Source organism: Gallinula chloropus (assembly GCF_964237585.1).
Source record: "Gallinula chloropus genome assembly, chromosome: 18".
NCBI lineage: Eukaryota > Metazoa > Chordata > Aves > Gruiformes > Rallidae > Gallinula > Gallinula chloropus.
This window is the reverse complement of record NC_140103.1, coordinates 5812443-5831258: the sequence shown is the minus strand read 5'-3', so window position 1 is coordinate 5831258 and position 18816 is coordinate 5812443. Positions and strand designations below refer to the sequence as shown.

General features: G+C 55.1%; 1 protein-coding gene across 2 annotated transcripts in view; it reads right to left on the bottom strand.

Moving 5' to 3' along the window:
* Positions 1-18816, bottom strand: part of RXRA (retinoid X receptor alpha) — a 120438-nt gene that overhangs the window by 30116 nt on the left and 71506 nt on the right. For both annotated transcript variants that reach the window (XM_084272567.1, XM_084272566.1), the window contains exons 2-4: positions 16067-16332; positions 10883-11033; positions 9793-9972 (exon numbers count right to left, since the gene is read on the bottom strand). In XM_084272567.1, the coding sequence (XP_084128693.1) occupies positions 9793-9972; positions 10883-11033; positions 16067-16332 (597 nt within the window). The remainder of the gene's footprint in view (positions 1-9792; positions 9973-10882; positions 11034-16066; positions 16333-18816) is intronic.

Below are 18816 nucleotides of genomic sequence, written 5' to 3'. Positions count from 1 at the left end.
CTGCTCAGAAGCAGCTTCATGCACGGGTCTTCACCAAGGTGAGCATCTGCAGGATGAGGTGACTGCATCACATGGAGTCCAGTCGCTGCAGAACTCGGGGTACCAGGTGTTTATGAACCCAATCTGTTCCTCACTTCAGTGACACAGAAGACCTGCCCACTCCCAGCTGCTGGATGTTGCTTTTGGGGATGCCTGCAAGACAGTGACTCCTCTAGATGTTGACTTGGGCATAGATGATACTTTCTGTCCCTGCAGGCACCTTGAGGAATGAAGTGGGAACAGCTCCATCCTTCATGTGAGCAACAAGTTTGGTCCTGCGACAGCTCCGTGCCTGGCTTTGGGGTACCAATGTCAGCACACACATTAACTCCCCTCCTGTAGCATCTTAGTGTCACCTCATTCTTCTAGGTGTGCCCCTCTTCAGAGCTTGAATCCATTTCAAATCTCGTGTCTCTGCTTTCCTAGTTCCAGATTCCTCCTGAAGCATCATACAGCTCCAGGGTGGGAAGCCCAACACATCGTCCTGAAAGGCGCAGGGCTCTGCAGACGGCGTTCAAGACTCTTGTGATCTGTGGGTTCCAAGACATGGACATCCCTGCAGATGTGGCCACCCTTGCAGCCTGTGCTTCAGCTCAGCAGAACTGAGAGGACACCCAAGGTGCAAGGAGGAGGCCAAAGTGTCTAACAGCCACCAGCCACACAGTTTCTGAGCAGAGTCCTCCATGCAGATGTCTCCAAGTCACTGTGATTGGTATTTCCCCAGAGCTGCTAAGGACCTGGCAAGTCAGTGCTCCTTGATCCCTCCAAAGATGCTGAGTCACATGCCCATGTCAGAAAAGAACAGGGACACTGTTTCTGAGGTGTAGGAAAAAATGCCAGATGGGGTAGAGGGAAGGAAGGGTGCAGAAGGATTCAAGAAAATCAGATTTTTGTGGTTTTTTGGTTTGCTTTTTTTTAAAATCACACAATATGGGATGTTTGTGTGAAGGCAAATCCTCAGGAGTGTGGAGACCCCTCACCATAAAGACCTAGGACCTTATATCCAGAGTCCATTCTCCATTCCCACTGGTGATTAGTCAAATAAACCACAGTGGAGATGACAAAAATCTCTTTTTCAAATGGATTTGGGTTGGGAGCTGGGTTTCTTTCTGGCTTTGTCTTTTATTTATCTTTTTAAAAAAACAGAAATACAAACGTGGTAGCTGCATGGCAGCTTGTCTGGTAATATTGAAATGGGAATACCTTGTTCTTCTTGGCTTCCCAGAAGTCTTGTGGGCCGGGATGGATGGTGCTCCATCCCTGTAACACAGTAAAATTTAGAAACAGTGATCATTATATCATTTGATTCTTGTTGGTTCTGCTGGATTTTTCTCTTCCTTTCATGTAAGTTGCAAACTCACAGGCTGAAGACAAAAAACCAGAGGGGGTGTGTGACCAGCTACTCCAACCCAAATTCTCCCCTGTGGCATGATCAAAGTGTATTTAAGAAAATAATAAATATCCCCAACTCTGGAGAGGGCACCAAATGCTCCTCCCTCCTGTCTCACAAGTGATGCTTCACAGGATTAGGAAGGACAGGACACAGCATGGCAAGTCAGGGGAGCTGGGTCTGCTGCTGGGTCCCTTCTCTGGCCGATCACTGATGCCCCCCTCCAGGCCGTGCCTTTCCATTGAGCTGGATGGGCAAGGAGACATCCAGCATCTCTTCAAGAGGACCTTGGGAAGAGGATGAAACCACCAAGTGATAATAAGGCACTTCACAGCATCACCCATGAGGACCTTTCCAAATCTCAGTTGGGCTGTCTTGCTCTTACTGCAGTAAGATGATGACAATAGGTGAAGGGCTGGAGAACACATCCCCACTGCTGCCACTCTCCAGGAAGGAGGGAAGGGTTGGCAAGGGCTCTGCAGGACCACTGCAACCCTCCTGCCTCACATCATACTCCATTAGTCCCTCAGCAGACGGGTTTGGCTGGACAAAGTTGTCTGGGGCAGATGCAGGAAAGCCACCAAGATGATCCCATGTCCTTGTCCTTCTACTCCATCGCTGAGGCTGCAGTTATTCGATGAGACCCACTCTTAGGACCGTGCTGTACCCAACAGTGATGATTCTTCTGGTCAGGAGGTCAGCATTTGATCAGTTCATCTCAAATTCAAGAGGTGAGGCAGGAATCTTGCTGCAAGCCAGAGAGCCCTCTCCATGGAGGCAACGCAGTCCCAAGCTGCCGTTACACCAGCCCTGCCTGCTGCGCCGTGCTTTCAGGGATGAGCCTCCACACCCCCTCCTTCTCTGTGTCGATGGCTGTGCCAAGGCTTTTATTTTTCCTCAAGGAGACTCACATGGTTGAGAGGTTTTTCTAGTCTGATTTTCTGAACATAAGGGAAGCATTTAAAACTTGCGATCCACTTGAGGAGAAAAAGAGATGTTGTAGTCAAAGGGCTCGGAGAGGCAGCTCCACCTCCTCCAGCTATGTCTCAGCCGAGCCAAGGACAGAAGCCTGTGTTTTCCATGGCACCTGATGAAGAGGCTCTCGTGTTATTCTGCTTGATTTGGCCTGTGCTTGCCTCAGGCTGGTTGCTGTCATTTTTCATCACGAGCTTCTCCAGCCCATCTGCACTTCCCCAGGCCACGGTACGGCAAGATACGGAGCCCCATGTGTCAAGACCACTTCTCGGTGACCTCTCTCTCTTGAAGAACCAAAATGTCTTGTCCCGTGGATGCAGAGCAGCCTCAGCTGCCCCTGTCCAAGGGCTGACGTGCAAAAATGCCAGATCCATCCTCTGCTGGTGTGCACATCAACACTGGACATCTTGCCTCTGCCTGTGGTGCAGCCACTGACAGCTCAAATCCACTGCAAAGCGAGCAACCAGCCCAACTCAGAGCCCAAACCAACCAGGATGGGTGGCTGTGGCTGAGTAATGAACTTTCTAGCTGTTGGAGAAGAGAAAAACATAGGTGCTTGCTGAGGCTCTGGGGAGGGCTTGGAGAAACCACCATTGCATCTCAAACTCCTGCCACTTCACCACCATGAATGTCACCGAGTCCCTGCTCTTTGGGGCGTGTGGACACCCCAGAATCCCAATCTTCCAACAAAGCTCTTTTTCCTTTTTAAAGCCTTGGGTTTGGGGAGAGAAACGGGATGCTGTGATCTGCAGCCTCATTAGATTTAAAAGCAAATAAGAATGCCCACAGACCTCACGTGCATGCTTTGTTTATAACGCCTGCTCATAGATGCAACGTGGGTGCTCGCAGACGGGTCCCCCACGCCATGGCACTGCCACCGCCACGGCTATGGGCACTGCCAGGCTCAGCAGGCACCCTGCTTTTGTGCCAGAGGAATGTTAATGAGGCGAGGAAGAGCCACAAAGGGGACAGGGTTTTCCACGCAGGCAGAGGCTTTCTGAGAGCCCCATCCAAGGCGGTTTGTTTGCTGGGAGAGACGTGGAGGCTACAGCAGCTCCTAATTACAACTTCCCCTGCGCTAATACAGATGAGCGCTTGTTTCTCAGACAAAAATCCATCCTTTAGGGAACAATAGCAGGGACGACTGGCTGAGGTTTGTTTCTTTTCGTGGAAGAGGAGGGGGAAGGATAATTCAATTCCACCAAAACCAGACTGAATGGGGTTTTCTCTGGGAGGATGGATCCAGTGCAGAGTCCCGGTGCACAGGGAGCCCAGCACTGCAGGGGGCAGGCACCAATGCTCAGCCCAGTGAACAGAAGGTGACTGCTTTGGCCTTGGCTCTCCCTTTTAGCATCCTCTGGTCTTTTCCCACCTTCACCCTTTTGCTCCTTGCAGGGATCCACAGCACAAACAACATCCAGATTGCTCCACCTTGGATGCATCTTGGGGACATACCCCCGCATCTCCAGGGCATACCACCCTCCTCCTGGGGAGCCTCCTCGACCCAAACCCACTCCGTCTCCTCTGAGCCTACAAGTGGGTGGCTGCTTCATTTATGAAGTGCTGGCTGGAAGGTTATTGGGGATTTCCATTTCACCAGTGGTGGAATTTATTAGGGTCTGCTGCCTTTTTATGCAGCTCCATCTTAGCGCTGTATCATCGACATCTTGAAGCGCTTACGCCTCAGGTACCTGTGTACATTGAAAATGCCATTATAGCCAAGGAAACCAACCCAGACAGTGTTCCTTCCACTCTGCTTTCATGTGCTTCTTTTTTTTCCTTTCCCAAAGATTCAGCTTTCCACTACCACAAGCAACCTCACAAGCTGAGATGCAAGAAATAAATGGTGGAGTTTTCACCAACATTTCAACTGAACGCTGCGCTTTTAAGAGAGGCAAAACACTGCTGTGATGTTACCAAAGAAATAATAATGTGATTTCAGTGAAATGGAGTGTTAAAAAGTGGATTGAAACCTCTGCATGCAGCAAATCCACAGAGGGAATGGCGCTGGAGAATGAAAGCAGAAATGGCAAGCTCACTTTGCTTCCTAAAGCTGGACACTGCCAAGTATAAGCAGACAGCAATACTGCTAAAACAATGAGAGAAAATCATAACCCAAAGGCTTCTGTTCAATCTAAAGAGTATCTTTAACACAAAAATCAACCCCAGCATCATTTAACCAGTTGGTTTAAAGAGCAGGACTTTAAAAGGATGTAAGAAACAAGCTCATTAAGCTGAAAGACATTTTCCATTCCAAAATTACTACTAAAAATAACTGCACTCTTGAACTCTGTCCCTTCACTAGGGTATGGCCACTTGCCTGCTTTTACATTCACTCGGACAGCAGGATGGAGACCTGAATTCCTGTTTTTTCTCCCCAGATGTCCTCTTGCTACTTTTAGTCCCAAGAGATGCTCGGGGAGCCAGGGTGGCTCTGGCTCTGGGGATGCATAGGGGCTGCCAGCCCTGGCAGGGGGGGCAGGCACAGCTCTGTACTGCTCTGTTAGGGCAGGAGCTGAACTCTGGGTTGAAACAGGGGGAACTTTGGTCCCTCTCAACTAAATGATTTATCAGAGCAGCTCCCTGGGCACATGTGGAGGTCTCTGAGCTGCTCCTTGCGATGCTGCAAGTCAAACCCCTCCCAGATTAAATCCCTCAGCTTGACAGCAGTGCAAGAGGGGGAAAACCAACCCACAAACAGAGGGGAACAGAAGAACTATCTCAGGCTGCAAAGTTTAATGAAGTCTTGGAGTCAGAGATCAGGCGTGCAACCAGGCAGAAGACGCTGTGGATCCTCAGAGCACGACTCTGGATCATGTCAAGCTGCAGCCACGGCATACCCCGGCCACCACTGATACGGTATCTGTGCCTGGATTTAGGAACGATCTTGGGGGTCAGTTATGCAGCCTGAGTCACAGTCGCTGGGGGACAACAGCCTTCTGGTCTCCAGATGGACTACGAGCTTCCCAGCAGAGCCGCATTACCATCCATCTCACCCAGTTGCCACCAAATGCTCCGCAGTGTGCTGGGGCTGCAGGCTTCAGCACGGGAACTGGCAGCCCCCAGTGAAAAAACTGGGCAGCCCAGCAGGCCCAACAGAGACCAGGAGATCATCCCATGCCAGGAGATGCTCGTGTGCGGAGGCAGCGCTGGGGGAAGGAGAGGCAGGAGATGGAGCGGGGCTGGGCTGCGCCGGTTCCCAACGGCTGCTCCCTGTGAGCCGTCCAAGGCCGGCCGGCGGGAGCATGAGAAAGGGCTCCTCGCTGGTATTTCCTGCTCGCTGTGCGATCCGCCGGCGTTGCCAGCAATGGTGGGGCCAGAACCTCGTCACACGAGATAGCGCGTGCGCCGCAACGCGAGGCCGCGGAGTCTGTACTCTCCGATTCCCCCCGCCACCTCTGAGGTTAACCCCAGCTAACGGCACTGCGTGCACGGTGCCTTTATCCCGAGACCCTCGGTGTTTACTCCCACCCCTTCACACAGAGCTCTGCCTCTGTAACACAAAGGCAGTTTCCACTTCACCCCTTTATAATATAGGGCTTCTGATACAGACACCTTAGACCCTAATGAGTAACAGATCAAGCAGAGAAGAGTTATGCTTCTGGATGCAAACAGCCACCCCCACAGTCATAATCCCCGCATTAGTCAAGATCCCTGATGGTAATCTTAATTTTGTTGACTATCCGGTATTTAGTGGGAGACAAAAACCAAAGCCTCACACAGCTGGCAGTAATTCATGGGGGAAAAATGCTCCCAGTTGCTTATTTATTGTAGCTGCAATACCTCAGAGTCCATAAGGCTCATTCACTGTGAACATCAGGATCTGTCTTAAACGTTTTTGGCAGGGAGCAGCAAGAAGAGGTGGGTGCACCAGAAGGAACCTTCCACTTCTGTGGCTTTCACCCCTTCAAACAAAGATCCCTGAAATCCAATTGCAAAGGCAAAGCCTTGTAGCCCTGAAGCAAGCCCTCCATCCTTCCAGGAGTACCCTATGGCCACCCCCTGCCTCTCACCTCTGTGGGTACACTGCCCTGGCCAGGTCCCTTCCCGCAGCTTGTGATCAAGAAGGTCCATCCCCACGGGTCTGTCCAGCTCTGCTCTTGGCACATTGACCTGGAAACTCTCCAGTACCTGGGAGAGAACCCTCCCAGAGATCCATCAGCTGCCTGTACTCCTTCAAGCCATCTCCTTAGCTACTCAGGAAAGCCTTTTCCTTCTACCCTTCTGGCACAGGTATGAACGTGGCCCTCACACCTTTTCTCCCAAGCACCACTCTGCAGGTCTCAGCACTGCTCACCACCAGGCAGGATGCCTTACTCCCTCACCAGAGCACTTCTGTTAGAGGGGATTTTGTACTACTATGGCATACAAATACCTTTAGGCTACAGGAGAGATTACCCAGCAGGAACCTGCTACCAGAGCGAGGTATCTTTTAGAGAAATGAGGCTCATTACCCTAACTCTTCCTTAAAAGATGCGTTCACACTAGAGGATAAAACCCCAGTGACGTTGTATTTAGGGAAAAGGAATTAGCAATGCAGGATGTAGCCCCAAACTGTTCCCCAAAACAAAGGTGGTGTGGAGCCAGTGGGACTGGTGTAAGGACAAAGCTCCTGGCTGGCAAAGTAGATGGGCAGCAGCAGTGAGCTGGGATGGCTGTGATGGGATGGAGATGTTTTGTTGACCAATCAATCAGGTGGACACTGAGAAACTCTTGGGGTAAACCCAGGAAGTTGGACCTCGCTAAGCTTTAGTTTTGAGCAGCTCTTGGGTTGCTCAGAACTAAAGCTTAGCAAGGTCCATCTTTTTACTTTAAGGTCTAGAAAAACATTAGGACATCTTCAAACCTACCATCAGACACTGATGAGGTTTTAAGGTAATAACAAAAGAGAGCTTTATGTGGGGACCAGGGGTCTCATTCCAGCTTTCATTATGTGGGGATTATACCCCAAGCACCGGCCTGCCAACACCCTGCCAGCTTCCTGCCCTTCCCCAAAGCCCTCCTTGTGTAACCCCAGCATCAGAGGATCAGTCAGCACCACCCCAGTGAACTTCAAGAGTTACGAAGATCCCATCTGTCACACTTTTAAATAATTGGCTGATCGTTATGAATTCATTTGGTATTCACTGTGATAATGTTAATCAAGATGAATTAATAGAGTCCTCATACTGTACGGGAGCTCTCCGGGGAATTCCATCACCATTTAGAAATTAATTAATGGACCTATAATTTTCCTGGTGCTGCCCATGCAATCACTGCTAACGGTAGGCAGGAAGCAGGTACCCAGTCACAGGATGTCAGTGCAGGCTACAGAGTCACAGCATCACTGCTGATGTTCGCTTCCTCACCGATGCTGGCTGAGATGTTCCAGGGGTATGAAAGGAGAGCAGTTCTCCAGCTGCCGGCATAAGGCTCCAGGGGTAACAGGATGCTCCCCATCTCCCCACACCTGCATTTCTCCCCTGAGAAGCAAGTGCTGCTGCTGAACACACAGGAGGCTTCTTTTTAGTCACCGAAGTCTCCCGGGGCTGGAGATCAGACTTTCCTCCCTCCACTTCCTCCTCCTGCCACACATCTCCTGTGGGATCCAGCATGCTCCACGGCTCTGCCCATCTGCAAAGCAGCCAAGGCAATGCCAGCCCCTCACATAGGGAGCACCCATTGCCCCACTCATCTTTAGAGGCACTTTTTGAGTGTCTCAATCTACCTGTTCAAAACTAGAGGTTTTCTTTTCCCCACCAAGATGGAAACAATGCAAACAGGACAAGAAGGACAGGAGGCAAGGGCAGAGGATGAGGAGCTGGGAGACCCTGCCAGCACTTGGTACTGATGGCAGCTTTTCTTTGCCATAGAGAAGCCCTCAATCACACATGTACAGCTTTGGGTGAGCACCCCAAGCTCTGACAGTGCATTCTTTGCAGGTCCCAGCTGCACACTGCACTTCCACCTCAAGCAATGCCTAATCTCCTCCACCACCTGCTCTCCCCATCCAGGTTTCTGCCTACAGCCATGCCTGGCAGAGCAGCTGCCTCCTGTGCAGCCCGTCCTTGCTCCAGCATCGTTTCTGAGCACCAAAGAGTTAAGCTCCACAGGGCCAGGCAGGTCCCTTGGGTGCTCTCACCTTCCAGCCTGCTGCAATCCCCCCACACCTCCAGCTTTGACATTTAAAGACTGAGTACCGTGGGACCTTAGGTAACCCTGTAAATCGAGCGTGGCAGGGTCTGCTCAACACTGGGAGCAGCTCCGGCGCTGCCCCATTTAATCAATGCTCCAGACAAGACTAAGTGCTCTTCAAAGCGAGCCGGGATGTAGCAAGCAGAGCGACTCGGTGGAGGGACGGGCTTATCAGCCGGTCAGGGAGGCAAGTGTGGCTCTGAAGATGTAAGGGGAGAAGGCAGCAAAGAACTGAGCATCACCACGGGGGCATTTTAGCATCACGTCTGGTAAAAGCCTGTTCTGCCAGCAGTTTAAAGCAGACGCAGCCAGCATTTAAACTCAGCATTTAAAAGAGGCCCTGCCAGGGAGTTTCAGATCCTGAATTTAAATTCCAGGAAGGGGAAGGATATCTTTTCATGGGGTTGAATTTCTTTTTCTCCCCAAGTGAGAAAAAATATCCAGTATCACTACTGCTAGAGAACACTACTGAGTCAGACCAGCTGGTGTTGGCGGCGATGCCCGAGCAGTGACTCTGACGAGGAGGATGATAATCCATGGAGTTTCCCTGCACATCCTGGGTGAGGCATGCAGCTTGAACCCCACAGCAGCCTCTCACATCCCCAGCAGCACAGTGATTAGCAACCAGCATATTAAACATCATCTTTATCTTGCCACTGTCCCCTAATTAACACCGGTCCTCTGGGATGCCACATCCCGTGTTGCACAGAGAACAAAGGGCCATGCCAGGCCCTTGTCACCAAAAAGGCACCCAGCCCTGATGGCTTTCACACCTCTGTCTGACAGGGCTCAGCAGGCAAAGGGAAGAACCAGCCACCACGGCTCCCAACACGTGGCAGGCGGTGTGAAACAGAGAGTGCGAGTTCCAGGGCGGCAAACAACCAACCTCACAGCGCTGCCTGCTTCCATCATCCCCCCCCAGCCCCGCTCCCCAGCGCTGCGCTCGGTGCACAGTCACTAATGTGCAACCATCCATCACCCAGGCACCGCTCTGGGACTCGGCGCTGGCTGAGGGTGCTGGCTGTGGCGCAACAGCAAAACACAAAGGAGACAGGCACATTTTTTTGGTCCCCCCCCTCCTTCTCCCCCGGCGAGGCTCACGCTGACTCTGGTGCACGTGGTGCTGCCACGCTGCCAACAGCCGGGACTCTCCTAAGGAAGGAGAGGTCCCTGCAGCACCCAGGGGTGCTCGGGCCAGGCTCTGCCTGCCTTACCTTCTCGCTTCATCCCCATGGCAAGACACTTCTGATAGCGGCAGTACTGGCAGCGGTTGCGCTGGCGCTTGTCGATCAAGCAGTCCTTGTTGTCGCGGCAGGTGTAGGTGAGGTCCTTCCGCACCGTGCGCTTGAAGAAGCCTTTGCAGCCCTCGCAGCTGTAAACCCCATAATGTTTACCTGCAGGAGGATGCGACTCGGGTTAAAAGGACCCATGAGTGCCCCTACCTCTCTGCTTTGCTCTTCCTTCCCACAAAGACAATCAGCTCTTCCCGGCCATGTTCTGAGGGAGCAGAGGCTTCCCAGAGCTGGAAGCAGCATGGGAAGAGCAGCAGCTTTGCTCTGACTTGGAAGTCTGTAAAATCAGGATGCCCCCCCTGCCTTATATCCCAGAAAACCCTCACTGTTCCATGGCCGTAGATAGGTGCAAGGCAGCACAGCAGTGAAGCAGGGGGTGCCTCCCTGTGTCCCCCATGACCCATCCGGACTCTCCATGTCAGACAGGTGACCCAGACTGCTCTGCACCACACGCCCACCCTCCTCTTCCAGCCTCAGAAGACAGGCACAGGAGGTGCCTCTAAGAACCCCACAAACCAGGCAGCTGGAACACTTGGGGAGCAGAAAGCTTTTAAACCCACATGAGAATAAAGGCAGCCAGCACATCTTTATCTCCTACCAGTGGCCAGGCTCCATGCGAAGCACATCTCTCTATCTGGTGCTATGTGACAAGACCGCTATGGATCAAAGGATGGGCAGAGAGAGGGACACTTGCTAATGTCTTGTCTTCGGACAGGCTGTGCAGCTCAGGGCTGTGGATACACCACCACTACTCCCCAGAGACCTGGGGGCTCCTGGCTCAGGTCAGAGCCTGCCCTAGAGCAGACGGGCTGGGCAAGGCTGGTCCATAAGGGACTTTTCATCCCCTCCTCTGAGGGCACAAGTGGCTCCTGTCTCGATGGAGAGTCCCCGCCTGTGCCCACTGTGCTGCAGGGAGCCCTGCAAACCCTCCTCATGCTCTCCCAGGGCACCCCGACATGACTGCAGCCCCAGCATGATGCTGTGAGCCCCCTGGGGCAGGCACCAGCCTTACCTGAAGATCTGTCCCCGCAGATGGCACATATGTGCTTGGTGAAGGAGGCCATCGTTCCTGAGGGATGTGCTGGCACTTTGAGGACTCCATTGAGCCCCAGGGGTGGCTTGATGTCCTCTGAGCTGCTGACGGGGTTCATGGGCGAGTTGAGCTGTTGAGACAGAAGCAGAGTGTTTTGCAGGGAGCCAGCTCCAAAGCAAGGCATGCCCGTGCGCTCGATCATGGGGCAGGAGGGCGGCATTTCAAGCAGGAGGCAAGCTTCAAGTGGGGACATGCACCACCTGAAACACCCACCCAACGATGCTGAACCAAGAGGAGGACTTAGGTACACGAGCACAGACCAAAGGCACCAACACTCATCTGCTACCCTGGTCTAAAAGCCGGCACAGCTCAAGGCTGACAGCAGGAACCCACCGGGTCTCTCTGCCAGCACTGGGGTGGAAGGAGCAGGGACATGGCCAGTCTCCCATGCACCAGGAGACATGCAGGGCTGACACCCATGAAGGATGCTCCTGCATGATTTAAGGGGAAGATGAGGTCCTCCTGTGCCACCAGACCCTTGCCCACAGCACAGCCACGGCACGGCCACGGCACAGCCCTCATGGCCAGGCACTCCCAAGCTGCCCCAGCTTCACGTCGCCTCGGGGTGCAGAGCAGGGAAGATGATGTGCAGCACTGGTTCGTGGGAGAGCTGCTGGCTGGGAGCGCGTGCTCGCACGGATGATGAAGGCCAGGACACTGGCGCTCCAGCTCTGCAATTTATACATCTCCTTTTAGCATTATCTCTCCAAAGGAAAGCTTCACAGCAAATAAATAGATCCCAGATGCAACGAGGCCTGGCTTTCCAAAGCTGGCTTGGGTGGGACGCTTCTCTGCAAGTTCCAGGCTTCCCACAGCCTCCTCACACACCCCTCCGCTCCCTCTCTGGCAAGCCTGGTCCCCACAGTTGATGAAGAAAGAGGAGAACTGGGTGGAAGCTGGGTGCTGGCACAGTCCTGCAGCACTGGCATGGAGTGAAGGATCCCTGGGCTGACTCCAATGTCCAGCAGCGAGGCAGGGCTGCTATCCCCCGTGTGCAAAGAGAAACTGAGGCACGGAGACGTGTGACCAACCCATCTTATGAAGGGAGATGCTGCTGGGGCTGGCCATTGGCTGCACACCCCAAATAACCCACCAAGGCATGGAGCAAAGGCCCTCAGCCAGCCATCCCCTCGTGGCCTTGGGGTTTTCTTTGCCCAGAATTACAAAATATTATCAGAAAGACCTGATTTACAGGCTTCTCATGCTGGTGTCACCATGCCCTCCTGTGCGGTCACCCTGGGAGGGCTTGGGGACCCAGAGGGTCCCTGATGGAGTCCCCCGTCCAGCCCAGGCTGGCTTCAAGGAGTTCTGGGGGTGGATGGGGGAGCCAGGCTCAGTCAGTTTGGGATGCAGTGCTGGCCAGAAGCAGCCTGCCAGGGACTGTTGCAGAGCCTCCATCCCTGCCAACTTCTAAATCCAGGTTGGATACGCAGGATTTGTGCTTCAGTTTGTTGTGTTTCTCTTCCCTGATGGAGATACTCAGCAATTGCACTTGTCACAAATTAATTCAGGGGAGTCCCAGGGCTTGTGATCTGTCAATTAAAGGAGCACAGCCGTTCCTCTGGCTTTAAAGTCTCCAGGCTGGTGAGGAATATTTAGCAGGCAGATGACTAATAACCACAGAACAGAGGAAGGTAAACCCACCCTGGAGAAACGTGATGGATCTGCCTCTCTCTTTCCCCGTCTGCCTGTGCCAGCTGATGAATGAAAGGCAGCCGGGACCTGCTGTGGCTGAGGGACACGCTCCTGGGCTTCGGCTGCTGCTCAGCTATGCTGTGATAGGGCCCAGAGGGGAGGGATGAGCGGGTCCCCTGGCAGGAGCATCTCTCTTTGGGATCTGTGGGTCCCTAGGCACAGATTCTCTCTCTACCCTGCAAGCAGGGGTTGCCAACACTGGATCAGGACATCCCTCCTCAGTCACCAGCTCCCGCAATTCCTTCCAACACACCTTTGGGATTTTGGAGCCGTTTCCCAGGTGTGGCTGGTGGCTGCAGCTCATGTGATGCTGCATCACTGGCCACTGACACATGGGAGGGAGGGCAGAGGCCATCACGGGCTGCCTGCTTGGATAAGCCATCACTTGCCCTAACCCATGCAGTCCACAGACTCCAACCCAGCAGCCCTGAGACCATCAGAAGGGGACAACGGGCAGAGCTCCTGCGCCAGCCCAGGAGGGTGTGGGGTCCCACCATCCTCTGCGTCAGCAGGACACCCCCGGTCGGAGCTGAGTCAGCCCCAGGCTGGGGTGGGGAAGTCATCAGTTCCTCTCGCAGCGCCAGCCCGGAACCTCGCAGGCGGCACCACGTGCACCCCGGGGTTCCCACACCACCCTGGCGCCTGCCCCGCACGCAGCCCTCCCCGACGGCGGCCAACAAGCGAAACTGGCAGCACGTGCAAGCAGAGAGGAGGCAGAAGGGGAGCCAGCATCCTTCCCCCTACCCCTCCTTCTATCAGCCTTGGTACAGTAGTTCTGCTTAGGGCAGGACAACCCCAGTTCAGCAAGCAAGTGGGAAATGGGGGAGGAACTGGTGCTCTGCTTCCCCAGCGACACCGGGACTCCTTGGCTCCTCTCCCTTCTCTGTTCAGCTCATCATGCTGAGGACTGAATCCTGTCTCTCCTGGCAAGCAGAACTTTATAAAAAAATAAAACCAACAGCAACAAAAAGAGCTTTTCTCTGGTCTCCAAAGAGCTTTTCTCTGGTCTCCTCAGGCACCCTTACAAAGAGCAGTACACAAAGGCAGAGAGCAGCTCTGGGAGAGACTATGCCTGCGTCTGATCCCTCCCTGCTCAGCCCCAGGCACCCCAAGCTGCTGCCAGTGATGCCTGGGGTTGCTGCTGGTGCACTGCTGCAAACTGGGGGTAAAATCCCTCCCTTATGGCTTTTACTGAAAAGCCTGGGTTTTTTTTTTTTCTCTGTTTTTCGAGAATCTTTAGGCAAGAGGGTTTAAATATGTGTTAAATCCCAGTAATCCTTAGGTCCAGCCCTCCAGATCCACCTGGGACCTTGCTCACCGCTGCAGACTAACCCTGCTCTCAGCCAGCTCCTGCCCCACACACCTCACCCACTGCCCAGCTCAGCACCTGGGGACTTTCTGGGTGCTGGGACCCTGCAGCAGGACACCCTGCCTCACCCCCTGGTTTTGGGGCTCCATCCCAGCCTGGTGCCAGCATGAGCCAGGGCAGAGGGGGGGACGCAAAGCAAGAGACCCACCACACCTCACGTGCCCCGTGCCCTTCTGCTCCGCTGGCTTTCCAGAGGCGATGAGGCATGGCCTGATGGCAAGTGGCATCTGCCATCTGATTCAAACCACCTTCCATCAGTGCCATCCCCACCCGGCGACGGGGGCCGCACGCCTCATTACCCCCAGCGCTTTGCTGACCGGTGCAGCGGCGTGGGGGGGGGCTGTGCTCCCCTGCAAGCATCACCCCCACTGCCTGCCTGCATCACCCTCCTCCTCCTCCCACGCTCCTCCGCGGGGCCAGGTAGGCGCCTCTACCCGCTGTAGGGATGGGGACAGGACCTAATGCACCCAGACAGGGAACAGATGGCAGGAACCATTAGGCTGAAGACCTCCTAACTGTCACCTCTAGGAAAACCACTTAAGACGGGTCCCTGGGCAAAGGACGGGCGCTTGCACCGGAGGGCTGGAGCCACGGCGCTGCTAGCTCACTCCCCAGCACCATCTGACTGTGCTCTCAATTCCCCTTTCTGCCCTGTGGCTGCGTTTTATTTCTGCCCTGTGGCTGCGTTTTATTTCGGTTCCTCCAGCCTGTCGGTCCTTAAAGCAAACTGTGCCTCAGAATCGACACTGGGGCTGTGTTACTCCCTGTTTCCTCCCCCAGCTTGCGACTCGCCCCTGGGTTGCTTCACTTTTCCCCCCCTCCACCCCGCCCCCTCTACCTTCCCACTTCTTCCCCAGCATTTTGGTGCTCTCATGGCTAATTTTGCTCTGGCTGCCCGTTCCCAGGCGTTGTTTCAGTTCCCCTTCCCTCAGCCATGGGATGGGAAGGTGGCATGTCCATCCCATGCCAGGGAGCCAGACCTGCCCACACTCAGCCACACCCTCCAGTGGGGTGAAGGTCCATGCACATATGTGGGGTTCACAGGCCAGATCCTGAATGGAAGAAGCCCATCACAAGGCAGATAAAGCTGCCTCCTCCCTGGCTGGCACAGGGATGCTGAGTCCTGGGGAGGGGACTCAGCACAGCACAGCCCTCCTGCACCCTGGATAGAAAGACCTGTTATCTCTGGAAATAAATCAGCCCAATATTTAAAAATAAAGGTGCCGGCAGGTGCTTGACTCCCAGAGAGGGGCTGGAATAAATAAACCTGCAGTGAGTGGCAGGTGGTGGCCAATTCCTTAATCTGCCCTTTTACTAAACATATACCCTGCGAGCAGCCAGCAACAGGTGGCAGGGGCTGGCCAGCGCGCCCCGATCTTGCTATTTTTAAAAAGAGCTTATCTCTCCCTAGTCAGAGGGGTTTTTACATAATCTTCAGCCAGCGAACAGCAGTCCTTCCTTTGCCAGGGAGAAAGGGGCAGCAGGCAGGGGACACCCCTTGGGACATGCTAGGGGGACCATGGGCTGGCCCCGGAGGGGACGTGCCAGTTCCCACAGAGGGGAAGGGGCTGCTCGGGTGTGGAGCATGGCGTATGGACAGTCTCGGGGTGGCTCTGGCTCCTGGCAGAGCTACACCAACACCAGGGATAGTTGCTGCCCCCTTTTCACTCCCAGGCAGGGGATGGACATGGCAGGACCGGAGGGGACAAGCAATGGGAGATGATGGACAGCCGTAGCCTGGCTGTGCTGCCCCTCCGTAGCCCACCCAGGGCAGCCCCAAAGGTGGCTGCAGCCGCCCAGCTCTGGTCAGAGGAGCATGATGTTTCTGGCTTAGTTTCCCCCTCAGGCTTCTGCTTTTTGACACCCTTGGGCGGCTGCCTGTTGCTGCCTGCAGCGGGGTTATCTCCCCATGCCTGCCTGGGCAGGGCAGCCTCCTGTGAGCCAGGGAGAGCAGAGCCAGGTCTGGATGGAGAACCCATGGAGATGGCTTCACCCAGGTTTAAAAGGCAGCAGCGACATCCCCACCACCTTCCCCTTACCTGTGGGCTGCTGGTGCCGAATCCCAGGCTGGGGGTGGAGGGGACGGACATTGAGTGTGGGCCCATGGGGGAGCTGATGACGGAGAACGGAGGTCCCATGCCATTGATGGGTGAGCTCAGGGTGCTGATGGGCGAGTGGAGCTGGCCTGGGGAGCCCAGCGAGGAGCCGATGCCCGGCCCGATGGACGGGTGGAGGGATGGGGTGGCCATGGGCCCCCGGCTCGTGGGAGAGTTCAGGGATGTGGAATTGACTTGGTTGGAGAAATCTGTAAGAGAGGAAAGAGAAACAGGATTCAGTCTCCAGTGTAGGACAGGCTCTGACACACTGCCACAGCAAGCCCTGGAGCAGCAGCCCCCCACTCCTCACCCAGACAAGGGGCTGCTTCTCAGCCTATCCCCAAAATTCCCACTGCATCCTCTATCCTTCAAAACCACATTCTGCCACAGAACCTACACAGGCATTACTACAGGTGCTGAGCCCATTTCCACCTCGAGAGCCACCTCGCTCTCCCACTGCTCTCCAACTTCAAACTCTATTGCAGAGGCAGCATTGCTGCTCCTGCTGATGCAGGGGTAGCACCCCACCACGAGAGCAGACAGACACCCTCCATGCTACAGAACAACTCGGATTTACCAGAGCATGGCAGGGCCAGGAGGTGTTTGGGGAGCGCAGAGGGGCTGTGAACCCCAACACGGCACCGGGGAGGGCGGTTTGGTGTGTTGTGCATCACACGTGTGGTTTGTGTCTCCATCCAGAGCACAAGTGTGCGATGGGGAAGCCCATGTGTGTGTGTGTGTGTGTGTCAGCAAGGAGGAACACGCCTGTCTGCTGCGGGGGGTAGCGGGGAGCAGCAGTGAATGGGCTGTGCCTGCCTGCGCCCCAGCAGCTCCACCGTCCCAGGGGAGTGGGAGGAGGAGGGGTGGGGGGGGGCGGAAGGGGGGGGTTAAAAATAGACTCCGATTCTCCCGAGAGGAGACACGGAGCCATTCCTGGCACATTTCCTCCTCATCCTGTCACGCCGCCTGCAAAACAATCCCGCGCGAGGAAGGGGCTGGCTCCTGGCCCACGGGCGGGCTGCGGCTGGGAGCTGCTGGAAGGCAGAGGGGGCGGATGGGCAGCGCGGGCAGGGGCAGCGGCATTGCCACTGCTCACCCCGAAACTCAACGGGACCCTCCCAGTTCACACCAGCAAGCCATGGATCTAGGAATGGGGAGGCACTGGCACAGCCACTTGGCCAGGGGCTGTTTACAGGAGAGTCTGGGGGCTGCAGGTTTTGGCTGCAGGCCCCAAAGTTAACTAAATTCTAGCAAATATTGTCTTCGGGCACCTGCGTGGGGTCAGCTGCCCCCCCCACCCCCCCCCCCCAGGATTTTGGAGCAATTAGCATATGACCACTACACAGAGGAAAACGTGCTTGCTGAACCCACAGTGAGCCCAGCCCCAGCCCCCAGAGATCAGCGCATCCGCTGGGGAAACCCCAGCACAGAGAAGTGAAGGTCCAGCAAGGCAACGAGGCTCCTCTTGTAAAATGCCATGCCCCCAGCATCCCTCCACTGCCCCCAGCATCCCTCCACTGCCCCCAGCATCCCACTGCTGCCCTTAGCCTCAGGCTGCCGCACCTCACGTGCTCACACCTCCTGCCCTGGCACCTTCCTTCCAGCCTTGCTGGATTCAGCCCCATCCTGCCCCGGGAGGGTGCTGGCAGGGCTCAGAGACCCCCTCCTAAGGGTGTCCCCACACAGAGGCACTACCTGCATGGCAGCCATCCCCAGTGCACAGCCCAGCCATCCCCAGCACGCCTCCAACTTGCCTTCTCCACCTGCCTGGATAATTTCTTAACCTTCCAGATGAGAGCCAGAAGCAGGATCCCCGGGTTGGGGAGGTGGCGGGGAGGCAGAGGAGGGGAAGAGACTTGGGTGCAAAAATGGGGATGAGGCTCCACTGCCTGGACACAGTGATGTCCCTCTGTAAGGGTGGAACAGGCAGAGGGGACACGTGCCCAGACACTGGCTCCAGCCTGGTGACACCACCACTACTGAAAGAGCCCGTGTGCCAGCACCACCAGTCCTGGCAGCCTTCTCTATGGTGGAGGGGAGCATCCCTGTCCCCGGGGGGCTGCCCTCCCATCGGCTCTTGCAGGATGTTGATACAAAACAACCGCTGGCCACCATGTCACCCATGGCCAAGTGATGTGCAGGCAGCACACAACAGGAACCCCAGGAAATTCCTCGAGGCTTTGGGGTCTGCTCCTGGGGTTTAGCACAGCAGGATTGTGCTTCCTGGCTCTCTCTTTTCCCCTGTCTTTAAATGGCCAGGAGGAGGAGTGGGGATGGGCACTGCAATGTGCTCCAGCCAGCTGTGATGCGGGCCATGCCACTGCTGGCATCCCGGGGCCAGAGGGAAGGGAAAGCTCCTCCTGCAGCAGACGTGTGTCTGGTGCCCACCAGCCCTTCTCTGAAGGACCCTCAGAAACATCCACTAGCCGCAGGGATGGATGGAGGTCTTCCAAGGATGTGCTGGATCCCATTCCAAGGATGCACTGGATCCCCTGGCCAAGGGAAACAGGCACTTGACCTGCTGGCAAAGGGCAGGCAGCAACACACCGTCCTTCCTTTTAAAAGATCCTGAATACTTAAGGCAGGCAAGGTCACAGGCAGCTGGACCGTGGCTCCTCAAGCACATCAAGAGAGGAAAGCACGTGCAGGGCCAGCACCTCTCCCAGAATACCTATCCCTGGGTACCTCAGGAG